This window comes from Sinohyriopsis cumingii, chromosome 18, assembly GCF_028554795.1.
Source record: "Sinohyriopsis cumingii isolate HCF-2022 chromosome 18, ASM2855479v2, whole genome shotgun sequence".
Classification (NCBI taxonomy): Eukaryota; Metazoa; Mollusca; class Bivalvia; order Unionida; family Unionidae; genus Sinohyriopsis; species Sinohyriopsis cumingii.
In genome coordinates this window covers 15085650-15112325 of record NC_142978.1, presented here as the reverse complement: position 1 = coordinate 15112325, position 26676 = coordinate 15085650, and the positions used below count along the sequence as shown (strand labels likewise).

Sequence of the window (26676 nt, the reverse complement as noted above, 5' to 3'; positions counted from 1 at the left end):
CAGAAAATGATTGAAATCTGGGATATCTGTTCTTCGACTGAATATTTTTTTGAGAGACTTCATAAATGCATATGTATTGACAATTTTTCATACATAAGTAGTGTTATTAAATTGGTTGTTTCATCTAATCTATTTAATATCATTCTTAATTTAAGGTACAGCAAGGCTTACGTGGACTACAGGCATGCGTTAATTTTGGACTCCAGCATCGAGCAGGCTCACCATGGACTAACAATGTATGCATGAATGTAGGATTCCAACATGTTACTGTTAATCTGATATTAGGAGATGTTATATTTGCCATCAGTTATCTATGAATTTATTAATTATTTTCAAACCAATAAAACGGCAGCCATATAAAATATTTATTGGAAATTGTTAAGTAACATTATTATATCAAAATATGCCTTCTTTGTTTTATTTGTTTATATCAGTTAGAGCTATAGTTTATAATTTTCCATTGTTATTTCTGTATATCCTTATTTCTTGTAACTGGCACTTACCAATAATTATTAAAGAATATTTGTCTACAGATGGATGATCATTTTCTCTTGTGTGTTTAAATGATGAACTAAAGATTATTTTTAATATCTCTCCACCACCACCCAACCCGAATTGAGTCAGTTCCTGCAATTTAAGACTTCCCTTTTTTCAAGCTCTTCAGTGTAATGGCTCTGACTTGGATTACAGCAATAGATATGGCCTAGGGATTACACCAATAGATCTGGCCTGGAGATTACACCAATAGATCTGGCCTAGGGATTACACCAATAGATCTGGCCTAGGGATTACACCAATAGATCTGGCCTGGAGATTACACCAATAGATCTGGCCTAGGGATTACACCAATAGATCTGGCCTAGGGATTACACCAATAGATCTGGCCTAGGCATTACACCAATAGATCTGGCCTGGAGATTACACCAATAGATCTGGCCTAGGATTACACCAATAGATCTGGCCTAGGGATTACACCAATAGATATGGCCTGGAGATTACACCAATAGATCTGGCCTAGGGATTAAAAAAAACTCTGAACATGAGTCTGAGATTGAACTTCCTCTATCAGAAACTATCTTTCAGATGTAACATTTGTGATTGGTCAAAACAATAAATATTTCCAGATCTTGAGTCCAGATTTAAATTTAAGTCAAGAATCCAGCAATCAGATTGGATGAAATTTAAGTCTTATTTCACATCTGACTTAAATTTGACCAATCAGATGTCATAAGTGTGAAGACATTGCTGAAACATGGCCCTTATTAACTTTTTTTTAGATATTTGATTAAATAGGTAGAAATATGTTTCTGAAGAATTGCTTGTAATTAAATAAAGATGTTATTTACATTTCTGTAGGTGCCAAAATATGTTACAGCAACAAGATGGGCCAAAATGGAGAGACAAGTTACCCACAATTCCTACCGTCATGCCATGGGAAATCCCTGAAATTTTGAGTGAGGAGCAAAGTAGGTTACGCAAAGAACAATTAAATGCCCCTCAGTTCTTTGCAGGAACTCAGTTTGATACCAAAGATGCCAGTAGTAAGACTGCTTCATCACAGATTGTTCATAAGGATCAAGGAGAATGGCAGGAAACACCAACTGTACCAGCCACTATACCACAGATTGTCAATAATGATCAGTCTAGAGAATGGCAGGAACCACCAACTATACCAACCACTGTACCACAGATTGTTAATACGGAACAACCAAGAGAACAAGATGAACCACCAACTGTACCAGTCACTCAGCCACAGAAAGAAAATAAGGAGAAAACTTTTGATGACTTGAAAGCTGAAGGAAATGATTATGTAAAAGAGGTATATAGTAAATTAGAATTACATTTCATAGTAATTAGTTGACAACAAATTAACTTGTGTCAAACTACAAAGTTACCCCCAAGAATTGTTTACGTGTATATTACAAATTCAGTGAGTTACATACTTCTCGAGTCTCCAGGCAGATGATGATAAGAACAACAATGATAGTAATGATAATTATGACATTGATGACAAAAGTCGGCAGAAGAGCTCTTCCAGATTTATTTGTCCTTTTTCTTTCCATCCATCTGTCCATAAATTGATAATTGCTGCTAGCTCTGTATGTCCTGCAGTGTGATGTGCATGAGACGATCTCATTCACTGATGTGGACCAGACACTCGTAAAATTAGACTGATTGTTGAATAGATAATTCCATGAGACCAACTTTCAACACATAGGACAAAGTTTTAAATCTGTGATATGCAGTTAGATAGTAAAATTGCAGAGGTTTGTACATGTTGTCCCTTATGAGCAGCTTTCCATTTTAAAGAGGGCCCCATTAAGGCAGTTTTTACTGTTTTGTGTTGATAATCTCAAATATACATTTCATTTATTGCCTCCTTTTGCAGGGTAAATTCCGAGATGCTATTAAATGCTATACAGAATGTATAGGACTGTCTCCAGATGAGAGTGTTAGCTTCACCAACAGGGCTCTATGCTACCTGCGCATTAATGAGGTAAAACACAATCAGACTTATGTATCCTTGAAATCAGATAAATTGAATGTGCCTTAGCATTTTATTATGCAAGTTTTCTTTTCTTTTTTTTGTTTATTTTTGTGTCTTTTCTTGAAGCCTCCATTCTATTTGAGATTAATTAAGTAGAGATAGATTATTTTCTTGTCAATAGAAGCAGGAAAACATTTCTTCACAGTTTTTCTGTAGCAAGGTCTGTCTATTTAGGTCTTGTTAGGTTAATGTATCAGTGAATAAGAAATTATTTCCTACATACAGGCTTTTCTTAATCATGCTTTCAAAACAATATTATTGTCTCCATTTTTAAACGAGAGTGCTTTTGAAGCCCTTATACATGTTTGCATCTGTATTTACCATCCGTACTGCAAGGTTTTAAGAAATATCTTTTGTAGCGTTATGCTAAAAAGAACAGTATAATGTAACTTTTTAACCTCTTTATCAAGAATTTTGCCATGGATTACCCGATATGTAATTTCTATTTCAGCCTAGCAGTGCTGAGAAGGACTGTGATCAAGCACTTAATCTTGATAGCAAAAATGTTAAAGCTCTGTTCAGGAGGGCACAAGCTAGAAAGGTACTTATAAATTATTTAATAAAACATTTTTCCTTTCAGTAGCTCTGTATAATTCAAAAGTTCTTCTGTTATTGTTGGGTTTTTTTTAATCCATTGTAAAGAGGAGTTGACTTAATCTTATATAAATAACCACATCATTTTTTATCAAGCTTTTATGTTTGCAATATATGAACAAGGTTCATTTAAATTTTTATAGAGAGGGAGAGAATACTTCCAATTTTGTTGGAACTCTTTTTTTTACATATAATGACAAAATAGATTGGAAAATTTGTCAATACATGCATCATATATCATTCTGTTGTATAGTAAACCTGTAAGTGGCTTGAGGTATTCATGCTATTTTTTTCCCGATTTTAGCTCAGTCTCAGACCAGAATAGCTCTTGGGATGTCATCTGTCATCCATCCATCCATTACCACCATTTTTCTTATTGCTACTCCTACTAAGCTATTGCCTTGAAACTCAATAAATGCACATTTATCTTGTGTTCTGCTTAGTCCCAATGAAAATAGTATTGTTCTAACATTCAATATGGCTGCATTAGCAACTAATCTGAAAATGTTGTTATTGCAAACAATAAATATCGGACAATGCTCAGCAGTTAGAAAAAAGAAATGGTCTTATCTTGAATTCCTGGAAAAATATTTTGGCCTGTAGAGCATTTGGACTAAAATGGAGTAGACAAAAGTTTTGTTATTTTTTGGCAAAATACGAAGGTAGGTGATTGCTTATGAAACATGATCTATTCAAGTTAGTCATAGAAGCTGATTTAGCCAACAAATGGAGATGATCTTTGTCAAAATCTTAAAAAATTTTGGTCAAAAATATATTTACATACCACTGATTGTCAGGGTGTTAAATGAGATAGCTCTTTCATGTCGATTCTTCCTTACATATGGTGCAGACTTTAGGCTTGTAATGTCCCTTTTGGTTTCAACTGCATGTTTGTAATAGTTACGTTTGAAGCCATTCTTGAAAATAGAGGTATGAGGCATATTTCAGATGCTGCTGAGATACAGGGAAAGTTTGGAGGATCTCAAACATCTGCTCAAGATTGAGCCCAAAAACATTGCTGCCAAGAAAGAAATGGACCTTGTGAAGAACTACTGGAGACAGGTAATTTTTCATAATAAAGCCCAAAAACATTGCTGCCAAGAAAGAAATGGACCTTGTGAAGAACTACTGGAGACAGGTAATATTTCATAAAAATGTCCTAAAACATTGCTGCCAAGAAAGAAATGGACCTTGTGAAGAACTACTGGAGACAGGTAATTTTTCATAATAATGTCCAAAAACATTGCTGCCAAGAAAGAAATGGATCTTGTGAAGAACTACTGGAGACAGGTAATTTTTCATAATAATGTCCAAAAACATTGCTGCCAAGAAAGAAATGGACCTTGTGAAGAACTACTGGAGACAGGTAATTTTTCATAATAATGTCCAAAAACAATGCTGCCAAGAAAGAAATGGACCTTGTGAAGAACTACTGGAGACAGGTAATTTTTCATAATAATGTCCAAAAACATTGCTGCCAAGAAAGAAATGGACCTTGTGAAGAACTACTGGAGACAGGTAATTTTTCATAATAATGTCCAAAAACATTGCTGCCAAGAAAGAAATGGACCTTGTGAAGAACTACTGGAGACAGGTAATTTTTCATAATAATGTCCAAAAACATTGCTGCCAAGAAAGAAATGGACCTTGTGAAGAACTACTGGAGACAGGTAATTTTTCATAATAATGTCCAAAAACATTGCTGCCAAGAAAGAAATGGACCTTGTGAAGAACTACTGGAGACAGGTAATTTTTCATAATAATGTCCAAAAACATTGCTGCCAAGAAAGAAATGGACCTTGTGAAGAACTACTGGAGACAGGTAATTTTTCATAATAATGTCCAAAAACATTGCTGCCAAGAAAGAAATGGACCTTGTGAAGAACTACTGGAGACAGGTAATTTTTCATAATAATGTCCAAAAACATTGCTGCCAAGAAAGAAATGGACCTTGTGAAGAACTACTGGAGACGGGTAATTTTTCATAAAGAGATGTTGATAGTTACATGTTAGTTTACTAGGGTTTGCAGAATATTATGATAGTCTTGAACCAGATTCAAGGCGTATGGGGTTCAAGAAGATCATAAAATTCCATACACTCCCGTAAATTACCATGTAATGAATGTGATACTTCATAAACCTAACTCTTTTGCCTATCATTAATATGAATCTCTTAAATGCCATTGTTGATAATGCAAACAATTGTTAACAGCTCAAATTTATAGCAGTTACTTCCCTTGAACCTGAAATTTATTTTTGTAAATGACTGACAAATCTCATTATTACATTAAAATCTATCCATCTTTAGGGGCATAATTTCCACTATTAATAAAACATATAGTCGCTCATTTGAAAATATCATTTCACATATTATCATTATCACAGTTACTTAGCTATTTATCATATTTATTGGCATATAATAAATTAAAAGTCCAACTGCAGATACCATGGTCACTGATATACATAATGATCCAGCAGGTCTGTATCTATCCAGATTGAAGTTGGATCGGACTTACTGTGAATATATATATTTGGAATACATAATGATCCAGCAGGTCTGTATCCATCCAGATTAAAGTTGGATCGGACTTTTTGTGAATATATATGTTGAATATTATCATACATGGAATTTAATAGTTTGTAAAATTCTGATGGTATTCCCCCCCTCCCTCCTCCCCCCCCCCCATTTCATGTCAAATGCTAGTATTTAGCTTAATGATAATAATCAGATAGGAAGATTTACAGACATTTTCATCTGCATCTGGTGACTTTCTGTGAGGTTATAACCTCACAATCTGTAATATGCTAGTATGATGAAATCCATAATTTTGACTTTCATTTTAAGAAGAAAGATACAACAATAGATGACCAGTTTTATGTCGGGTTTTTATGACATTAGTAGGAACAAATTTATGTTTGACTTAAAGTTAGTGATGGACAGGAAAAAAATGAACACATTTTACATTTGACATTTATACATTTACTGGTGTTTGACATGATTTTAAGTTAAAACCTCATTTTATGACATAATATAAAGTTGTAAGAAGTGAGCGTGTCTTTCCTACTAATATGTTGTTTTGGCACAGAAATCTCCTTTGCAATGAAACTGATGCAGTTCTTAAATGTGCTTTTTAACATATTTAAATAGATTCATTCTTAAAATAACATGATTTATCACATCACATGTATCTCTGAATATTTAGCAAACATTCTAACCACATCTGGCTATCCATATATCATGTCATATGTATCTCAGGTTATAAGTTGAATATTCCAGCTCATATCTGGGTATCTATGTTTCATGTCATGTGTATCACAAACTATTGAAAGAATATTCCATATCACATCTTGGTATCCACAATATCATGTAGTGTGTATCTTGGGATATAAAGAGAATATTCCAACCCACATTTGCGTATCCACATTATCGTGTCATGTTTATCTTGGGATATAAAGAGAATATTCCAACCACATTTGGGTATCCACATTATCGTGTCATGTTTATCTTGGGATGCTAAGTAAATGTTCCAAACCCTGTCTGGGTATCCACATTATCATGTCACATGTATCTCAGGATAATTGGAGAATATTCCAACCGCATCTTGTTATCCACATTATCATGTCATGTTTATCTCAGAATATTTATAAAATACTCCATCCCACATCTGGGTAACCACATTACTTTCAGTCTGCTTCTATTTATATTCTACACTTAAAATGTTCTTGTAGGTTTACTTCATTGATGCTGAACTATGTATATCCTTACATTTTTCCAGTGTTCATGTTATACAAAATGGAATGTATTTAAAGCAATCTTGATGTGAAAGTGTTGTAAGATGTCACTTGGGCGAAAGTCCCATTCAGTCCTGTGTAAAATCTAATAGATGCCAGTGGGAGGAGGGTGTATATAAGTGATGCCAATGGAGACTTAACTAGCTTAGTGACTCACCTAACCACTGTTCTAGTGGTCTAAGTGGTTAGAGTGTCCGCTTCGGATGTGGGAGGTGGCAGATTTTAACCCCAGATGAATCATACCAAAGACTTATAAAAATGGTACTTGCAGCTGCCTCGCTTGGCACTCAGCATTAAGAGGTTAGTGCTAGGACTGGTCTTCCTGGTGTCAGGTTAATGTGACCGAATGGAAAATTATGCTACATGTCTGCGGCATGAAACCCCAATTCTAGACATCACTATAAACTGCCACATTGTGGAAAACATCTTGATATGACCAAAATTGTTAAAGCTACGTTAAAAAAATAAATCACACACACATGCAACCATAACCCCTTTTTTCCACTTTGATGCACTTGCTAACATCATAATCCTCAAATTATTACTGAAATCTAAATAATATTAATATCCTTGTAACTTAATTCCCCATTTCAGGGAGGTAAAATGATTTAATTTAATTTGACTTTAATTACATTCCCTTTTAAAATTCTCAACCTCTTTGTTTCCTGATTATTTTAAATAAAGCAGAAACTTGCAGAAAGTGATTTCATAATGCTATTTCAGGGTTGTGTATGTATATAAATAAATAAATAAATAAATATATATATATATATATATATATATATATATATATATATATATATATATATATATATATATATATATATATATATATATATATATGAATGAGCTGTCCGAATAATTGTAACTATCAAGTTAGTCACTTCTTCATGTGAACAGATACTGTTGATTACACCTGATGACATTATGGGATACATATAAGTAGTTGGATGGAATCAAAGTATACAAGCAATAACAAAAAAAACGTCTTTTTATCATGAAATAATTGTTCAGGAAGTATTATAAATAAACATATCATCAGTACAGTAACTTCATCTGGGAGTTTGTGTTATGTCCTCTTTGATAGTTTGCTTTGATGCAATATAAGCAACCAGATCAATCTTGTGAACTGACAACCTGTATTTATTGCCAACATGTCATAGATTTTACTGATGTAAACATTAACATTCAACCAGTCATTTACATGCATTAGATCCAAATATATGTTTGAAATATTGACTTAGGCATTCTTGAAAATATATAAAGTCAGTATTTATATAAATGCTGGACAGTACTCGGTGGTTTAAGGCATCATATTGTCTACTCTGAGTGATTTTTAAAACTTGGAATTTGTAATGCCTTATGAACTTGATTTACACAAGCCTTTGACAAGTTTTGTTACATAAGTAACAAACTAACTAGATAAAGATGGTTGCAAGGAAAGGTCTGGTCTTTCATATGCAATAATATATATAAACCCTAGGCAGATTATTTGTAAATCGTTTTTACACCTATACTAGAGCTTACAACTCCTTGGCTTTGAGAGGTCTTTTTTATGTAGTAGGTGGTAAATAATCTAATACTGATATTTGTATATGAGAAATTTATGGGGTAATAAACACCAAGTACCTGTTTGCAGATTAATGACATGGGGTAATAAACACCAAGTACCTGTTTGCAGATTAATGACATGGGGTAATAAACACCAAGTACCTGTTTGCAGATTAATGACATGGGGTAATAAACACCAAGTACCTGTTTGCAGATTAATGACATGGGGTAATAAACACCAAGTACCTGTTTGCAGATTAATGACATGGAAAAGGTAGAATTTGTAGGACTATGTCAGATTTGTAAAAATAGTTTAGAGAAAAGTAATGATAACAGGTGAACTGCAAAGTGGGGGGGGGCATAGGTGCACTACATATGCTGTAACATGTTATTGGTTAAAAAAATCTTTGTGTACCCTAATCATTTTATAGAATGAAGTCATTCTAATTAGGAATATGGTCTCTTATGTTAGCCATTATATCTGAAAATACATTTATGGTTTGTACAATTTGTTTCCATACTGGAAGTATGGTTTATGAAAGATATAAAAAAAAATGCTGTAATCTTGCTTGCTATAACGTCATTAATTAATGTGAGTGAATATGTCAAAATAAGAATTGTACTTGGTTTGGAAAGTTTAAACTTTTGCCAAAACATTCTACTGGAAATTATTACTCTTAGGCTTTTGTCTTTAGTTCAGAATATATTCTTATGTTCAGCAATTTTTTAATTACTTGATACTTTGCAAATATTAGAAGAGCCATATATTCCAAAGTAAGTTACTGGTTTTTAAATCAACATTTTTTTTTTTCCAGGATCTTGAAAAGATAAAGGAACAAATGCCAAGTGGCACTGCTTCAAAGCCGTCATCATCATCAGAGAAGGCTGGTACAAAGCCTGCTCCAAAACAAAGGAAGAGAATGGTTATTGAGGAGGTAGAGGAAGAGGGTAGCCAGAAAAATAATCATTCCAAACAAAACAATTCTGGATCAGGAGGTAAAATGAAATAGGTCTTTAAATGTTAATCCCCCCCCCCAGTATGGTTTATATCACTAATTCAGTTTCCACAGACATCAATGTTAACATTTGAGAAATTAAAGTTACTTTGTTCACTAGATGGCAGTCAAAATTGGAAACTGAAACCTAGATATATCTATCATGTTATTGTCGAAAACAGTTGAGTTTGCGGACCCGGTTGAGTGTTGGGTCAGCTCATTTCAGGTGATGGATTTAACACTGTTATAAAATGTTTTTTTTGTTGTTGAGAACACATTGTAAGTAAACTAACATAAATTGGCATAATTATTCTTAAATGCGATCTTTGATAGTAAGACAACCAAGTGAAATGAATACCTGATAACATAAACTTATGTTTCACATAAATATTTTACTAATGAGAAGTTCTATAAAATAATTTGTAGTTAATTTGTAATTCCCGAATTGGCATTTGGAGATTTCCTCCTGGATGAGAAGTTTAATTATTCATTCCAATGAAATCGAGGCATAAATATTTTACTAATAGAACAATTTTTAAAAAATTTACATTCAGTGAAGACATCTGTTTCATGAATAATGTGTTCCTTCTGTTAATAAAAGGAATCTTATTTGATTGTGAATTTGAATCAGTAACTAGTCTAGTTGCCCGTATTGTATGTCCAAGCATTGCATTCCATAAGAGTAAAGAGCAAAGCAGGGATCAGATGGGTCAGGGAACCAGACTACTCAACAACAACCATTATCTACAGTGTTTTTGCATTCATGAGAAGGTTGTTGAAACCAGTTGGAATGTTAACGGTCCCTCAACAGTTGGGCATCTTGAAATAAAAGGTTAAAAACAATTAATTTCATTAGAAAAAACCTTTCTTGACAATAATTCCTGGTGTGATTTTAATGAGTATTCAGCCATTAAACATACCAGTTTGCTCCCCCCTCCCATGTGATTTTCTTTATGTCCAGCAAGGATGGTATTGCTCCCCCTCCCATGTGATTTTCTTTATGTCCAGCGAGGATGGTATTGCTCCCCCCTCCCATGTGATTTTCTTTATGTCCAGCAAGGATGGTATTGCTCCCCCTCCCATGTGATTTTCTTTATGTCCAGCGAGGATGGTATTGCTCCCCCTCCCATGTGATTTTCTTTATGTCCAGCGAGGATGGTATTTCTCCCCCCTCCCATGTGATTTTCTTTATGTCCAGTAAGGATGGTATTGCTCCCCCTCCCATGTGATTTTCTTTATGTCCAGCGAGGATGGTATTTCTCCCCCCTCCCATGTGATTATCTTTATGTCCAACGAGGATGGTATCATTTTGTTATGGAGGACACTCAATAACTCACTTCCTCGCTTTTAGTGCAGTCTATGTTTTTGGACCCTATTGTGCATGATTTATTGAGGGGAAAGGTGTACATGTTTACAAGCCATGTCCTATTGCAAAACTGCACAGGCCCAGATCTGCCACCACATAATGCACTGACAGATTTCAGTCTATGCATTTTGTTAGGAATAATGACTAGAACAAATTTTACAGACCTTAATTTGCTGGAACATTATGTGATGGCAGATCATGATCTGTGTTGTTTGTTGTTGGACTCTATATATATATAAGTGAGTATATACGGTATCTTGTTGATTATAATTAACGCAAACATTTTGATGGCTTAAATTAGTGGCATTTCTTTAAGATAAAGGTCCCTATAGCGGGGTACTGGTGAAAGCTCATCTAATCACCAGTTACATATTGGGTTTGAATAGAACAGTTGAATCTGCAGGAAGAATTGTATTCCTGTAATTTCACAAACAAAATTATTGTAGAAGTTGAAATCATTGTTAAATATCTCAGAATGTTAAGAAAGGAAAAATCCCATGCAGATGTTACAAGCAGTGGCCCATTCTCAATGTATTCAGTGTTTTTTTTCACATCATGACTTGTACCTTTTCTCAGTGTATAGCTAGTCATCGGAATATTGTAATATTTCACATATACAGTAACTCTGACAGAAGTCAAACTTGTCTTGCCTGTGACCTCTAAAACTTGAAACAAAAGAGACAGTTGTACACAAATTTGAAACCCCAATGCTTAAGGCTTTTAAACTTCTACAGTATTTGAAGTCAGTAGAGAGCAGTTGAGGCCTAAATGTTCATAATAAAGCAGATAAAATAACTTTTAAATTCTGGAAGGATGAACTCAAGTTCAGTTATTTAATTTTTTAAACATCCCATAAGATTTCAACATCGTCAATATAGATATATCTGTACGGCAAACTTATTTGTATTTTTGACATTTATTATTTAAATCCATCATTAGGATGTGGTATTTGTATGTGTTTTTCTTCTGTAAACAGGTAAGTTCTTCAGATGCATCACATAAACATAATACATTAGGATTCTGTCAACTATCTTGTAAATTCAGACCCTTCAAGTTAAAAAAAAACCCTATTAAAATCATCTTTGACTTGGTTAGCAGCAGTGGTGCTAGACTGTTGTCTGCTTGCCTAGAAAGGAAGTCAGGCAAGAGTATTCTTCACTTGGAGTAATAGAGATTGGCACAGTACGCCCAATAGTTGCCAGTTATTACTTCTGCTTGCGCTGGTGTCCATGCTTCTTATGAGGGCCTCACAATTCCACCTTTTAACATGCTTTAAGTCTCCATTTTCATTCATTGTGAATAATTTATCACCTCATTGGTTAAATTTGTCATGCATTGATTCAGTTGACACCATCTTTTGCCTACATGTGGGATTGTGAGTACTTACAAATCAGCTCAACACTGACTTGTTTTCATGTTAACCTGGCCAATAATTATAAATTGCTTCCTGTGCTGCTCATTAATATTTCTGAACTATTGCATTGGTGTTAGCGTCCATGGCACAGATAGCATATGCAATGTGGGATTGATTTTCACCTGTTTTACTCTTACTAAGATGTCAGGTGTAATGAGCAGAGCTAATTGCTGTGAAACAGTTTGAACTGGCAGGGTAATCGTCACACTTGTTTCATTTGTATGGGGTGCAGTTAGAACCATATGTGACATCAGTATTCAGAGGATGCAGTATAGATGGGCAACCATTTCTGCCACGAAATTACATGTATCCTGGGTTAATGAGCACATTAAAAAAACAGACAGAAACTCAGATGCTGTTAGGATTGCTGCTCATGCCCTGAGTAGACAACATTCTTATGACAGTGTCTCTGAAGGCAGAAAACTTGCTGATGAAAAAGAATAGTCCAGCACCATTTACAGGTCTCTCACAGAGTTGCAGACTTGTATTTTGTGGCACAGCCATTGGGACTCATACCAACAAACATGGTACATAAGCTTAGCTGGTCCAGGCAAACAAAATTGCCATTCCCAGGAAAGTCAGTAGCAGAGTTCATTCCTAGACTGAAAACAGCACCAAATGGATCATATTTCAACTTTTGATATGGTCAACTGCTGTTAATGGCAGGACTGGATATAGTGATTTTTATTGGGAATCACCAGTATTATGATTCGAAGATCTTAAAGTAATAGCAAAGATTGAAAACCAGCAGGTTTTGTGAAATTCAACAGATAATTTATTGCCCTACATCACAAAGTGAAAATTTAAAAGAATTTACAGTAATGCAAATTAAATCACAACTGTTCCAAAGGGTTTTGTCACCAGTTCTAATGTATAAAAGTTCTAATTAAATTTCAGTGTTGTTTGAAATAAGATCTGATGCTTTAGATGTTGATATGCCTGAAGTGGACTGTGACATGGTGATGTGACAAGCCTTTTGAGTGAGGGAGTGATTTGGATTTTGCCACAATGTCTGCAGTGTGGCAGGTTATAGTGATGTCTAGCACTGGGGCATCATGCCACAGACATGTAGCATGATGTCCCAACCAGTCACATTATCCTGACACCAGGCCGACCAGTCCTAACACTAACCTCTTAATGCTGAGTGCCAAGCAAGGCAGCTGCTAGTACCATTTTTATGAGTCTGTGGTATGGCTAAGCCAGGGTTCGAACCCACAACCTTCCACATCCGAGGTGGATGCCCTAACCACTAGGCCACTGGAGCAATGACAAGTCTTTTGATGAATAACAATAATATAGTCCTAGATGTTCTTGTTTGAATTCACTATAATTCCCAGTTAATATCTCTGTCCAAGAATATTGTTGATGAGCACTTTGTATTTCCAGTGAATAAATAATTTGAATAAATAAATTCCAGACCAAATGAAATACTGAACACAACAACAAGATTGATTTTGGATTCAGATGTTATTGTAGATGTTATTGCAGGAATACATTTTTCCACAAACAAGATTATAAAGCCCTCTCCTTGACCTAGGTCACAATTTGTATCTTCTTAAAATACTATTACATAATGAAAACTTCCATTCTTGAAGATTCTGTTACTAATATTACAATATGGAATATGGTAAATATCATGTAGGCTGATTATTTTTATGGGGAAATTCCAATAACCATGACCCAGACCCTGATAAATATGTTTACTTCTATTTATAATGATCCTAATACTTAACATACACTCCTAGAGAAAATATTAGCTGTGTGTTATCTGTTTACAAAACTAAAGTTATTGGTCAGGTACAATATGAACTTGATTTTGGACAAGGTCAAGTACTAAATACAAATATAACTTATAATCATGGAGAAAAAACATAATAAATACAAATTTAATATGAATAACACCAGTACTGACCCAAAGTAGTGGAATTTAACTGGCTCTAGATCAGCTGATACAATCACTGATGTAGCCTTACCAAAGAACCAGAATCATGTACAGTGATCTTAGTTACTCTTATACCCAGTTCTAGCATCTCAATTTCCTTAGTGCCAAGCATCTGGCAATGATTATAGCAGCCCCAATTCTACCCAGGTAATGATAAGAATATCATAGGTCATGATAACTTATTAGCAGCATTGGTGGAACAAAAACTACACTACTGTGTTGGACAGGTGCTCACTTTAAGAAAGACATGTATAGTGTCCTTGGGAACACTTAAGTTTCCATAATATAGAGATGTCTGTAAAGGCAGGTTACACTGAAATAAGATAAAATCTCTTAATGACTTGGTGGACTTGTAAACATTATAGACAGTTATTTTTTGTGCATCTTTTACAATATGTTGCCAGTGTATCGGCCTGGTGTCAGGATAATGTGTCTGGGTGGGATATCATGCTACACATCACTATAAACTGCCACACTGCAGACATTGTAGTGATATGACTGAAAAAGTGTTAAAGCTATGTTAAAAATCCAAATCACACACACACACACACACACACACACACACATGCGTAAATGTTTATTAGGACCCTTTAAAATTGTATTTACTAAAAGGCACAAGGGCACAGCTGGAGAAACAGGAGTCCAACTGTGACCAGATAAGGACAAATATATAAATGCAAATATCATTGTACTGTATCAGTCTTATTTTTTTGAATCACTAACAAATTTTTCGGCTTTAAAGAAATTAATATTTTTCTTTTGTGTTATTGTCTTTTTTGTGTTTCTTCTAGACTCAGAATCAAGGCAGTTTAGAAGACAGTATCAACAAGCAGACAAGAAGAAAGCAACAACTGTTCACCAGTCAAAATCACATGTGGAAAACCAGTCCAAGGTTCACCAATCAAAATCACATATAGAAAACCAGTCTAAGGTTCAGCCTAAAATAGATAAAGAAGAAGCAGTACAGAAACCAAAGCCTTCTTCAGAATCAAGTAAAACCAGTTCAGGAACAAAAACCAGTGAGGCTACCACACAGAAATCAAAGTTACAGGAACAAAAGACAAAATCTACAGTCAAGCAGACGAGTGTAGGTCTGCCAAAAGTAGTTCCCAGTGTTCCAAAGCTTGAGAAAACTACGCCATATGAATTCATCTCAGCATGGAATTCTCTTAAGTCAGCAGAGTCACTCAAGCCCTATTATGAGCTGCTGAAACAAGTGCCACCTGAAGAAATCCCAAATGGTAAAACTGTGACAATATTTACCTTTTTGATAATTTATAATTCCTTTAGCATGGAACTTATCAGTTCAGTGTCTGTTAATCTTGTTTAAAAATTTAACAAAGTAGACATTTCAATAAACAGTCCATGCCAAAGATTTATGTCGTCTTCCATTCCAAATACATCTATGAAAATCTAATACCAACATCTACAGTGTCAATGAAACTTAGGTTTAATTTTGTAGAAAACTGTTGGATGCGTAGCATAGTTTTTTTTCCATAATAGATCCAGGGTGTCCGCCTTGTAAACATAATCTTTTAGGTTCTAACTCTGTAAAATGTATGCATCAGTAGATCTATGCTTCCATGCAGATATAACTAAGTATGTATTAGGAGTAAAGGCGAACTCTGTCATGCAATCACATGACTGGCAGTTTGGATATGTATGTGGTGGACAAAATCAAAAGACAGCATTGTTAACTACAGAGATAATTACACTTATTTGTTGAAAATTATGCATAATGGTGGTGCTTTAATTTGCAAAAATACTAATAAAAGTTTCCTTATAAAACATTTATTAAAGTAGATATGAAATTTACAAGAATTGTTGCAATTTCTCAGCATTATTTATCACTGCTGTTATAAACTCAATGTTTGTACCCCTTATGTAGTGGTACATCATGGGCATTGTAATGTAATTTGTTTCAAAGTACAATTACTCCTGTAGATACATCCACATGTAAAAAAATAATTTCCAAGCTCAGTATATTAGTGTGCATATCCATTTATCTATGACACTTGCATAAGTTTTCAATTAAATCATTGCCTATGAATTTTTCATGCATATATCATCCTGACAAAGATTATTTCTCCTTTGAATACATTCCCCTTTCACGTAAATCGGAGAAGGAAGCTTTGCTACCTTTCAAATCCAAGTCACAGAAAGATTAATTTTTTTATCTTTTCCATCTATATTCCATAAAAATGAAGGGAAAAACTCTTCCCATTCCTTCCCTTTACCTCCCTTCAGTACTAGATGGCTACAGTTTACCAGGTTTTACTATCACTTGATAGAGTATACATTGTATCTTGTCACATAGTCTTAATTGATTTTGTAGACTGTTGATAAAGTCATTTTATTATCAGTTGTGGACTGCAGGTTTTTTCTGATCTTGTGCTCAAGTGTGGTTTTATTGGTGCTCATTGTTAGTTGTTTTCATGCACATATATTAGAAACATATATTCACTTATTTAGAAACAAGCATTGATTATTTATGCAGGTGAATCATTCATGTCCAAACAAACTCCTTTGTGAACCCTGGCTCCTTTCAGAGATGTCCAGATGGAAAAGGAGTTTGGAGCAATGGATAGGATGATAACAGCTGAAGAGCCTTTCGTTAAGGACATACATGTTTCTTCTTTAAATACATTTCCCAGTCATAATACCTAAATACATTGCCCAGTCATAATACCTAAATACATTACCCAGTCATAATACCTAAATACATCACCCAGTCATAATACCTAAATACATTACCCAGTCATAATACCTAAATACATTACCCAGTCATAATACCTAAATACATCACCCAGTCATAATACCTAAATACATTACCCAGTCATAATACCTAAATACATTACCCAGTCATAATACCTAAATACATTACCCAGTCATAATACCTAAATACATTACCCAGTCATAATACCTAAATACATTACCCAGTCATAATACCTAAATACATCACCCAGTCATAATACCTAAATACATTACCCAGTCATAATACCTAAATACATTACCCAGTCATAATACCTAAATACATTACCCAGTCATAATACCTAAGGAGAACTACTACTGCTTCACAAATCCAGACCTCCCAGATAACAATTTTAGCTGACAAAATAAGAGCTAAACGTTATATGCCCACCTAGGTGGCACTAGGGCAGAGTGATCTCCCCTTGATATAGGGATTGGCAGCAGAATTCAATGAATATCTCAGTTAATATTTCCTTTCATGCAGAAAAGCATGCTCTCACCACGAGAGACCTCACAAAGCCAGAATTAACTCTGATTCAACTTGGAGGAGTTCTCATTTCACATATGTCCAACTTTTGTTTCTTTCTATGGGGGCAAAATTCTGCCTTTACAATTTTTGTCCACACTTTGTCATCTTTACACATTTAATTGTACTTAGCTACTTGCATGGGTAGCCTATGAGACTTCACAATAAGTTTGGGCCATACTTGCAATTTATGTTCATACAAGTCCCTGAGACCTATAGAAATTCTTTAATAGTTTTATAATACCACGATGGTTATTTACAGGCAAGTTTTCTCTGCTAATGCATTTAGCATCTGGATGCCACATGTCCTTGCATTTACCTGTATGGGTTGTCCTTGAACATCTTACAGGTAGTATGGTGAATTACTTTCGTTTTTATCTAGACACTTCATAGCTTTATTAAATTTTTCTGCTATTATCCAGGTAACACTATAAGGCATAGCTCTGCACTGACTTTGTGTTCAATAATAAGAGACAGGTGCAGGGCAACAACAGGTTTATTCATTCTGCTCTATTTGTCCTACAGATTAGACCACGGGCAAAGCACAGAAATGCACAGCTCAAGAGGAAAACATCATAGGCCTACATAGTGACATGTCCTCATTGCGGGAATTTTGGTGGATAAGGGAGATAAATCAACAAAGGGCTCTCTAGTTACAAAGCACCAGAAATCTACACAATCAGATACATCCCCGGCACCTTTATCACAACCACAGTACTCCTCATCGCTGGTGATACCTTTAGGCCTTGCCTTCTCAGGGTTCCACGCTACAACTCTTGATGATAAACAAAGAGGGAATGAGCTAAAACAAATATCTCGCTCAACCAATTATATAGGGACTGGTCACTTGGATCAAACAACCAGTAACACATCCCATCATTGTGACTCAGATGATGTCCTCTCTACATACATGGCCTATTTCTGTTTGAATTGGCCTAGGCCTTCTGCAAGGGATCTTCAGTGACAAAGACCTCAACACAGAAAGTTCCTGATAGTAAGTATGTCATCCAGTCTGTCAAACCTGGTATATACTGGCAATTATGGAGACAAGTCTAACCCACATTTGGCCTAACAGCACTCATTTATGATGCCAGGCTTAGTACCTCAGCTTCCAACAGATGCCACCTCTCGATTCTCTTGACCCTTGGCAAATAGAAGGGACTCTTTGGTTGGTGACTGATTGGAAATGACCATTTCTACTTTAGGTTGCTTCACAAGTTTTGTCAGCGGCAGACCTCAACACTCTGCACCAGGTCCTTCTTAGGCAACTCAAAAGATGTTAGCCTTACCTCATGCAGGCAAAGATGACAATGGATGCTCTCAAGCTCCTTCATCACTTCTTGATTTCACTCTGTCATGGGAATACTCAGCCTTCAGAGCTTCCACTGAAGATGTTTTCCTCCTTTTACCTCTAGGGTTCTGTCCTCCTCCTCCCATCTTATCAACCACCTGGATCAGAGCTCCAGCATCTATTGATCTTTTCACGAAAAGGAAGAATCCAACTTCAAATTACTTCTGCAGCCTGGCAGAATCACAGACATTTTGAACTGTTCACGTCATGAATTACAAGACCCCAGTATCAGCCATCTCTTTTTCTCACAAAAACACCTTCCATAAAGTTTCTATCAGCAGTTCTACTATTGCCATACACTATCTTTTCATTTGGACACCCCAACAGTTGACTGAGACACCACGGCTTTGGGGATGTCAAAACCGTACTCCATTTGTATGGATCAAACATCTTTCAATGGCACTCAACAGTTGGTCCACAATGCAGTAGCTTTCTGTTCTATGTTTGACATGGTATCAATGACTATCTTCCAACAGGCAGAACAAAACTTATCATCCCTTACTCCCAATTTCATGGTACATGCATGGGAACCAGACTTTGGAATGGCCCAAGTCTTGAACAGAGCTGCTCAACATACTTGAGCCTATGCCATCAGAACAGCTGCAAATTTGCAGTTGGTGGCTTGAGATGCACTGCTCTTCACTTCCACCTTCCTCAAGTTACTATTACAACCATTATCCTTTAATCTACTTTTTAATGGCCAGATCAATGAAGTATGCAAACAAGCCACTAAGGAGACAAATTTTCACCCCCCCTCAGCTGTAACACGAATACAGAGATGTTTCAGGAAACCAACAATAGGAACCAAGGGACACAACTCAAACACCAAAGTATCTGTACACAACCACCTCCTTCACTGTGCATCACTTTCAAAACACTTTCTCCTCTGTCCAGAGTCCCATCAGCTACACACATTCCAACAGACCCATTCAAAGACACCACCTTGCAGCAAAAAATAAACAACTTTTTTCATAAAAGGGTGGTAGAAATCGTTTGAAATATAAATCCACCAGGATTTTATTCCGGAATTTTTTTGGTCCCAAAAGGCAATTGGCACTTAGCATCCTGTCATCAACTCAAGTGCCCTCAATCAGTTCATTCACATTCCTTGTTTCTTGATGGAAACACCATGACACCCAAGTTGCACTGCTTACAAATCTGGATTTCTACATCAACAAGGACAAATCCATCCTAGTACCTTCTCAACAATTTGTTCATCTAGGTATGGAATTCAACACACAGGTTAACATCTCCCTCAGGAATGGGCATTGAAAATCAGGTGGCTTTGTTATGCTCAGGGGAATCTACAGGCAGGAATTCCTTTGCCTTCTAGGCTTGCTCAGTGTGGAACCAAATCTCATCATACTCTGAACTGACACATCACATTCAAATGGTTTACTCCCAAACTGGGTTCAGGCAGTTTACCTTTGCACATACCTATTGAATTCTCAGCAGCAAAGCTTTACGAAGTCAATACCTTTGACCTTCTGTGTGAATTTGTAGCTAAGTACATGTGCTTTTCAAGCCTAAATACAGGTTTCTTTTCAAAAACTCTCACTGTCTGAATTATGCATTTATTGTTGGTCAGAAATCAGACCCTTGGACATGTCCAGTAAATGTGACTGTTTCAGAAGATTACCTTAAAGTATTAACAAAAATTAAATGCCAGGTTTCAGATAGACAAAGTAAATGTTATTTGTGGTAGAAAGTATGCTTTTTTATGCACATTTGTGTTGGAATTACTTTATTATGGATAAAAACAGACTCGATTGGCTAGTACACACACTTGACTATTTATGATTATGCTACATCGTATTTATGCAATAAAATAAAGATTAAAAATGTAATAACTGTTTTACTTACTTCTTGTTTTATCTGGAACAAGCTGATAGCTTTGTCAATGAATCCACAGTAGTGATAGCTGATAGCTGTGTCAGTGAGTCCACAGTAGTGATAGCTGATAGCTGTGTCAGTGAGTCCACAGTAGTGATAGCTGATAGCTGTGTCAATGAGTCCACAGTATCTTCCCTCATTTTTTAGGGTGGATTGTTAATACATCATTTTCTTCAGCTGACAGATTTGGTTGGTTATAACATAGATCAGTTTATAACCCAGTCACATTTGGTGGTATAACACAGATCAGTGTATAACCCAGTCACATTTTGTGGTTATAACCCAGTCACCCCAGCCATAATGTTATAGCAGGGTCACACTCTAGTTCATAATTCAGTCAGCATATTCTGAGATCTAAAATAATCAAGTATATCTCATCTCATGAAATCAGAGTGATCTCTGCAAACCTTACATTAGAATGGAACATGACAATCTGAGACATAATTGGTGCAGTTGGCTGGCATACACAGTCACCCTTCTCAAGATTCTGTCTGCATGTTCTAGCTTTGCTGAGAGAAGAATTGAATCTGGTAGATCTGTTGGCTACAGCCAAGACCATTACCAGACCAGTTTGAAGTTAGCACTGTCTTATCAAGACCATTACCAGATCAGTTTGAAGTTAGCACTGTCTTATCAAGACCATTACCAGATCGGTTTGAAGTTAGCACTGTTTTATCAAGACCATTACCAGACCAGTTTGAAGTTAGCACTGTCTTATCAAGACCATTACCAGATGAGTTTGAAGTTAGCACTGTCTTATCAAGACCATTACCGGACCAGTTTGAAGTTAGCACTGTCTTATCAAGACCATTACCAGATGAGTTTGAAGTTAGCACTGTCTTATCAAGACCATTACCAGACCAGTTTGAAGTTAGCACTGTCTTATCAAGACCATTACCAGACCAGTTTGAAGTTAGCACTGTCCTATCAAGACCATTACCAGACCAGTTTGAAGTTAGCACTGTCCTATCACAGGCATAAAAAAGCACTTTACTAGTGATTATACTCTTTAAGAAAATTCATTTGCTTCCTTTTCTGTTACCATTGTACTGTCATCACAGTGTGACCATCAGTTGTGCTGGTTTGATATTAGGAGTGCACTTTACTGTCAAAAAGAAGAATCCATATTCCGTTGAATGTGACCATGGTAGAGGTAGAATGCCATGCCTTATGTCCTTCTGTTAGTTATTCTCTTAACATTAGTCTGATTGTGGAATGTAAAAAGAGAGAGCAAATTTTGGTCAATTATGTTTCACAGAGAATACATACCCAATCAATCACATTACTGTTAAACCCTTTTACACCTCCATGCAAGTGTGAGCATCCGGATCAAGGTGTATCTCAAGCTGAACCTGGTAGGCAACCATAGACTCCTAGAAGTATTGTTAGGTGATAAATGGAAAGGTTGGAAGAGTTTTTCTCCTTGTCTTTATTGAATATAGATGGGAAAGACAACATGTTTTGTATTTCTGTGAGATTCAAGATGTAACTTAGCTTCTTCCTAATGTTAATATCATCAGGTAAGTATTCCTTGAGAAACAAAATTTACAGAACAAAAAAAACATTGCTGTTTCATACCCATCTATCTTGCACTAATTATTTGATGTTTTTCATATATTTTCCCTACAGTCACTAAAGTTGACAGTTAAAACTCTTTCAGAATACTGTGAAACCTGTCAAATCATAAAGTCTGTTTACTCAAACTTCTTTGACTGATCCCTTCAAACAATCAAGTCTTACAAATGATTCACAGCAAATATTATCCTTTATTAATCAATATTATTGACTTTTTCAAACATAGTTCCTAAATTCATTCATTTTTTTTCTCTCAGTCTTTTGCACTAGTTTCTGTTATTTTCATAAATTTATTTTAAAATAGCACTTTTGTAAGATCCACTCTATAGCAAGGTTCTGTGTTAAGGATGATTTATTATTTTTCAGTTGTCAGTAACAAGCTTGATGATAAAATGCTCACCATAATAACCAGATGTGTCCATGACCACTTCATTAAAGATGGTAAGTTTGGGGGATTTATTTAAACTTGTCTTTTCTCACTAGTTGCTATATAATTTCATCTCCAAGCTGCACAGACCCAGATATGCTGTCAATAATGTACTGCAATATCAGGGTCATTTCTTGGCAGTAATTAGTAAACAAAGTATATAGACCTAAATCTGCATGTGCATTATACAATGATTGGACAGTCTTTGTTGTTTGCAGTGAGATTTGGCTTATAATCAAGTATAGATGGCATTTGTCCCTGCTGGCCAGTATACTTTCACAATAATCCAAGAGCATGGATACATTACTGTAATATGGTTACTTTTACTACTCTAAATGTTTATGTTTTTGTTGTTGTTGTTGGGTTTAACGCCATTTTTCAGCACATGATCGGCTATGTACAGCTGCCAGTATTAATGGTGGAGGAAGAACCCGGGGAAAAAAACGGGAAGAACCACTGACCCACGAGAAGCTACTGGCAAGCTTTCTCATATACCCACATTGGCCAAATCCTAGACTTGAACCCACACAGACAGAGGCGAGATGGCAGTGATCCGTAACGTAGAGCGCTTTAGACCACTCGGCCACTCAGGGCCCCAAATGTTTTTGAAATAGCAGTAAAAATGGAGAACTTGTTTAGGATCAAGTAGTAAGAAAATTATGATGTTCATTAATGGTTACATATGTTTTTAATGGAAGCAAAAAATATTAGCAATTAGCAGTACATACATAAAAATGTATTACAGGTAAATTCCATTAATCTGTTAAACATATGTAATAGGACAGTCACTTGCTTTGGATAAATGATTCACTTACCCTTCTGTTGGTATGAAGCAGTTGATCAAACCTTGGACATCATAGCTGCATAGCAGATTGTGTTATCAAGGCCCCCATAATACCATATTGCATATAATTTTCTTGCACCTACTCTGAAACTTGAAGCAGTGGCATCACTAGGGTTGGTGTCACCCAGTGTGGTAACTCATGGTGTCACCCCTATAGATCTCCTTCCCACACAAAAATTCAAAAAATTTATAGACAGTCATGTGTGGTAACTCATGGTGTTACCCCCATGGACCTCCTTCCTGCACAAAAATTCAAAATTTTAATGACAGTCATCTGCTGTAACTCACGGTGTCACCCCCATGGACCTCCTTCCTGCACAAAATTTCTAAATTTTATAGAGTCACATGCAGTAACTCATTGTGTCATCCCCTTTGGATATCCTTCCTGCACAATTTTTTTTTATTTTTTATAGACGGTCATTTTGGTGTCACCCCTTCGGATGATGTCACCCAGTGCAGTCCTCAGCCCCCCTCCAGTGACGCCACTGACTTGAAGGTTTACCAAATAGACCCTATCTGTCCATACATTTCTTTTTAAATATGATACCGAATCACAATACATTTGGAGAACTACTACTACCTTACAAATCCAGCCCTCCTAGATAATACTTTTAGAATAAAGGCAGCTAAAAGTTGTCTGCCAACCTAGATGGTGATTAGGCAGAGTGATCTCCCCTTGGTATAAGCATTGGCAGCAAAACTCGTGAACCTCTCAGTTACTACTTCTGATCATGCCAAGAAGCATGCTCTCTCACAGAAGTCAGAATCTACTTGGAATATATGCCATAACAAGTTGGAGGAGGTTTTTTTACATCTAAGGAAAGTATATTCCACCTATATTTACAACCTTTTCTCATTCTATGCCATCAAAGTTCTTCCTTTACAATTTTCTATCACTTTGTCATCGTCACACATTTAGGTACTTGCACACCTAAGCAACATTAATTTCATTCTATAATTATTTTATATGCATACAAGTCTCTAGTACTTATAGAAAACTCTTAATATATGTGTAGTTCTGTTACAAATGGGTACATTTTGGTGAGTTCTATGCTATGGCATTCTTATCGTCCAGGTGCCAGGCTTCCATGATTTTACTTGTACAATTAGTCTGGGCCTTTTTCCAACAGGTAAAATTGTCTCATAATTTATATTGTTGCACCTCCTTTGTATTTAATAACTGCTTATTCTAACAAAATGTGCATGCCCACATGTTTTTGCTCCCCCCTCCACTGGTGGTATTGTCATTGTATTTTACCTGTACACTTCATTGCCTTATTAGACTGTCTGTTATCAATTTCCAGGTCAACTATTTAAGATTTAGCTCAGCACCAACATTGCATTCAGAAGACAGGGTTATACAGTTTTATTCATTCTACAGTTTTATTCATTCTGTTCTATTTGTGTTATAGATTAGAACTATGAACAAAGTGCAGAAGCACACAGCTAAGGATGATGATGGCATACGGCTGCACACTGACCTTTTCTTAGTGCAAGTATTTCTTATGGACATGGGAGATAGGTCAATTCTTACCCTTCGGCCACAATGTGCTGGACATAGACACACTCCACAGCAGCTCCGGCACCCAAGTCACCACCACAGGACTAAGCATTGTTGGCAACTCCAGTCGGCCTTGCCTCCACAGGGTTTGACTCTGTTTCTGTTTTGGAACAGCAAGGGACAGAGCTAAACAAACAGCCAAGTTCCCTATGCTCAGTGGACACATGGACCGGTTACGTCAATCAAACATCCCATAAACTGTCCCAGCCTGATGATCCTGATAACATCCTCCCCAAACAGATGGCCTATTTCCGTTTCAGCTGGCCTAGGCCATATACTAGGGATCATGAGGAACCAGTCTAACCCATATTCAAATTTCTCAACATTGCCATGAGAAGAAACTCCTTAATCAGTGACCACTTGGAAGTCACACTTTCTAATTCAGGGCCATCTATGAGTTTAGTGAGCAGCAAGCACACCTCGTCAGTTGAGTTAACAAGCATTACAGGAGAATTTAGCTTCTTCTCATGCAACAAATAAGTTGATGCTTGTTCTCAAGTGATGTCATCAGTTCTAGACTCTCTGATGTCATGGCTAGATTCAGCCTTCTGCCGCCCCTGCCCCACCCCCGAGTTCTACCTTCTGTTGATCATGTGATGAAAATGGAATGGTCCACCTTTCTTGGTCTGAGAGAGTTACAGGCATTTTGACCTGCCTTCATCATCAGTTACAAGATCCAAGCATCAAGGTTGCATCAGTGGTTCTGCCTTTGCCATACACCTGTCTTTAATTTGGAAACCTCTGCAGTTGACAGTGATATCACTGCTTTGGGGGACGACAAAGCCCCAGTCCATACATATGGATCAGATGGTCTTTTGATGGCAACCGTCAGTTAGTGCACAATATTGTAGCTGTGGATTCTGTGTTGGACTTTGTCTCTGTGGCTATCTTCCAACAGACAGAGAGTAGCTTATCCTCTCCAATGCCACATTCCTCAGGGAACGCATGGAAGTTGGTCCCAAGAATGGCCCAAGTACTGAACAGGGCCATTCAGCAGATGTTGACCAATGCTGTAACTGCAGCTACAATTTACAAATGGCAGAACATGAATCAGAGCTTTCTACATCCACTTTCACCAAGCTACAAGCACACCCTTTATCCTCTAACCATCTGTTTAATGGCCAGATTGAAGAAGTCTGCACATAATCCACCAAATATACCAATCCCCCAACCCACAATCACAGTGTTGATACACAGATATTATGGGAAATCCAAAAGGACCTAAGGGCCACACATGGGACACAAACTTCTGAAAAACCGTCCTATTGATGCTCCATCCAATGAAAAACAGTTCTTGCAAACTAGAGTGGATAAAACATCTTGAGGGTCCTGTTGTTCCTTCCATTGTTTCTCCTCCCGACAGCCTCCTCCCTTAAAAGATTGATATCATCTCTACTCTGCCATACATCCAATTCTTCACTACCAAATGGGACTAGATTTACCACGATGAGTTGACAAATGGTTTCCAAGCCACCACCATGCAGCAAGAAAGAAATGACCTCAAGAAAATGGAGGTAGAACTCTTTTGAAATACAAATTCTCTGGG

General features: G+C 36.3%; 1 protein-coding gene across 2 annotated transcripts in view; it reads left to right on the top strand.

Moving 5' to 3' along the window:
• Positions 1-26676, top strand: part of LOC149776135 (sperm-associated antigen 1-like) — a 98711-nt gene that overhangs the window by 60083 nt on the left and 11952 nt on the right. For both annotated transcript variants that reach the window (XM_089942404.1, XM_089942405.1), the window contains 8 exons: positions 156-236; positions 1357-1819; positions 2390-2497; positions 3000-3089; positions 4091-4204; positions 9301-9481; positions 14994-15443; positions 22665-22739. In XM_089942404.1, coding sequence (XP_089798530.1) covers positions 156-236; positions 1357-1819; positions 2390-2497; positions 3000-3089; positions 4091-4204; positions 9301-9481; positions 14994-15443; positions 22665-22739 — 1562 coding nt within the window. The remainder of the gene's footprint in view (positions 1-155; positions 237-1356; positions 1820-2389; positions 2498-2999; positions 3090-4090; positions 4205-9300; positions 9482-14993; positions 15444-22664; positions 22740-26676) is intronic.